The 2097-nt window shown below is 35.8% G+C and overlaps 1 protein-coding gene across 1 annotated transcript in view; it reads right to left on the bottom strand.

Annotated features, from left to right (window-relative positions):
• The window catches only part of TAF15 (TAF15 RNA polymerase II, TATA box binding protein (TBP)-associated factor, 68kDa), a gene marked incomplete at its 3' end in the record, with an annotated part of 37329 nt that overhangs the window by 26331 nt on the left and 8901 nt on the right, over nucleotides 1–2097 (bottom strand). The window contains exons 3-5 of the mRNA XM_011951890.1: nucleotides 471–522; nucleotides 298–382; nucleotides 109–214 (exon numbers count right to left, since the gene is read on the bottom strand). Of these exons, the coding sequence (XP_011807280.1) occupies nucleotides 109–214; nucleotides 298–382; nucleotides 471–522 (243 nt within the window). The remainder of the gene's footprint in view (nucleotides 1–108; nucleotides 215–297; nucleotides 383–470; nucleotides 523–2097) is intronic.

The raw sequence follows: 2097 nt of genomic DNA, 5'->3' as shown, positions 1-2097 counted from the left end.
AAAAAAAAAAAAAAAAGTCTAAAGCTAGGATTTTGTTGGTTAAATCTGTTTAATATCAGTGTTATTCCCACTGCCCAAAACAATCTCAGTACTTTACTATGTCCTTACCTTCCTGATGATTCCATGTTTTGCTGCTGTCCCTGGTTATTATATGGTTGCTGGCCATATGAGCTCTGCTTTTGGTTCTCATAACCACCATAGGACTGTGAATAACCTAAAGATTAGATGAGTATATCATTTAGTGAAGGCTCTGATTTTTCAATCTCTGAAACAACAAATTTAACAAACTAGTCCAACCTGACTGACTTTGTCCATAACTGGAGTAACCGCTGTAGTTCTGTCCATAAGAGGAATCAGTCGTTTGCCCATAGCCAGAATAGCTCTGAAATTTAGGTAAATACTCAAGTTTCATCACCTACTTAAGATAAAAATAACTACTTATGAAGAATACAATTTATATTTCAACCTACTTGTGATGCTTGTCCATAGCCTTGGTTGCCTGGATTTCCATAGGAAGAATAACTGCAAAAGAAAAATGTAATACTTGAAAGAAATGTGTTAAAATTTAAGTTTAAATGAAGACCTTGCCTGCATTTTCAATTTTCAACTCAAATACAAGCTTCTTTGCTGAGAAATCATCAATCTGCCTGTCTCTAGAGTCTAAATTGAAAGGTGATGATCAAAGACTGTTAAAGAAATACATGAAGTCACTCCCAGATCTCCTGAATGTCAAATACCCCAAAGTTTTGACAGTCTCACAGAAACAAAACTTGATCAGAGCTAGAAAATTCCAAGAGAATTATACTTGGGTGTGGGGTAATAAAAACTACATAGCAAGACCTATAATAAATATCTGAAGCACAAAATTGATGAGTACACAAAAAATGAATACCTTACTCAATTTAATTACATCTTGACTTTTTCCTACCATTTGCTTTAGTTAAATGTCTTTTAACTTCCTAAAAGATGCACAGGGAGGCACTAGAAGTCCAGTTTAAAAGCCTCAATAATTAGAGGCATGTTTATCTCCAGAGTACAGTTACAGAATGAAATTATGCCGTACCCTCAGTGTTGTAGCAGGGCCTGGCACATAGCTCAATAAATATTTGTTGACTGACTAAATAAATGTACCCTCCTGTGATTTGAATTTTAATTTTATAGTATATAAGCTCTAACAAGTCAGAAACAAACTTTCTGAATCTATACTATGACTTCCTAACATCCAAAGAAAACTAAAACATTCGCAAAACTTTTTTTTATCATTTTAAAGGTATCAAGTGCTAACAAGATTCCTTAACTTTTGAAAATATATTTCATCAAATAAACATTTTGCTAGATACCTACTAGGAAGTTAGCACTATCTCATGAGATCAAAAAGGTCTAATCAGTTTTGTTTTTCAAGAAGCTTAAAATTTGATAAGGTATCTGAGGTGCTATTCTGAATACCTCACACTGAGCTGTAAAACATTTATCCCATGAAGTTGAAGTCTGTATTTCTGGTAAGAGAAGCCCACTGCATATACACATTCACATAAAAATAGAACTTTATTTTTATCGTGAGCATGGCAAGCACACTAAAAAAAAACGCTAAATATTTATTTTATGGTGTTTAAAAAACATGTGCTCTGAAAAAACACATTAACATATTACACACCATCATAAAATGCTTTCTCTAAAAAACTGTTGAGTTCAATTGCTTAAATTTTATCTATTTATTTGAGACAGGGTCTCGCTCTGTCACCCAGGCTGGAGTGCAGTGGCATGATCATAACTCACTGTAACAACCTTGAACTCTTGGGCTCAAGTGATCCTCCCGCCTCAGCCTCCCAAGTAGCTAGGACTACAGGTACACACCACCATGTCCGGATAATTTAAAAAAAGTTTTTTAGAGACAAGGTCTTGCTATATTACCAAAGCTGGTTTCTAACTCCTGGCCTCAAGCAATCCTCCCACCTTGGCCTCCCAAAGTGCTGGGACTAGAGGCATGAGCCATAAGCCATAGTGTCTGGCATTAAATTTCTTTTTTTTTGAGACGGAGTCTCGCTCTGTCACCCAGGCTGGAGTGCAGTGGTCGTATCTCAGCTCACTGCAAGCTCC

This window comes from Colobus angolensis, unplaced genomic scaffold, assembly GCF_000951035.1.
Source record: "Colobus angolensis palliatus isolate OR3802 unplaced genomic scaffold, Cang.pa_1.0 Scaffold329, whole genome shotgun sequence".
In the NCBI taxonomy this organism is placed as follows: domain Eukaryota; kingdom Metazoa; phylum Chordata; class Mammalia; order Primates; family Cercopithecidae; genus Colobus; species Colobus angolensis.
Note: the sequence above shows the minus strand (reverse complement) of the source record. Positions and strands in the feature narration are given on the sequence as shown.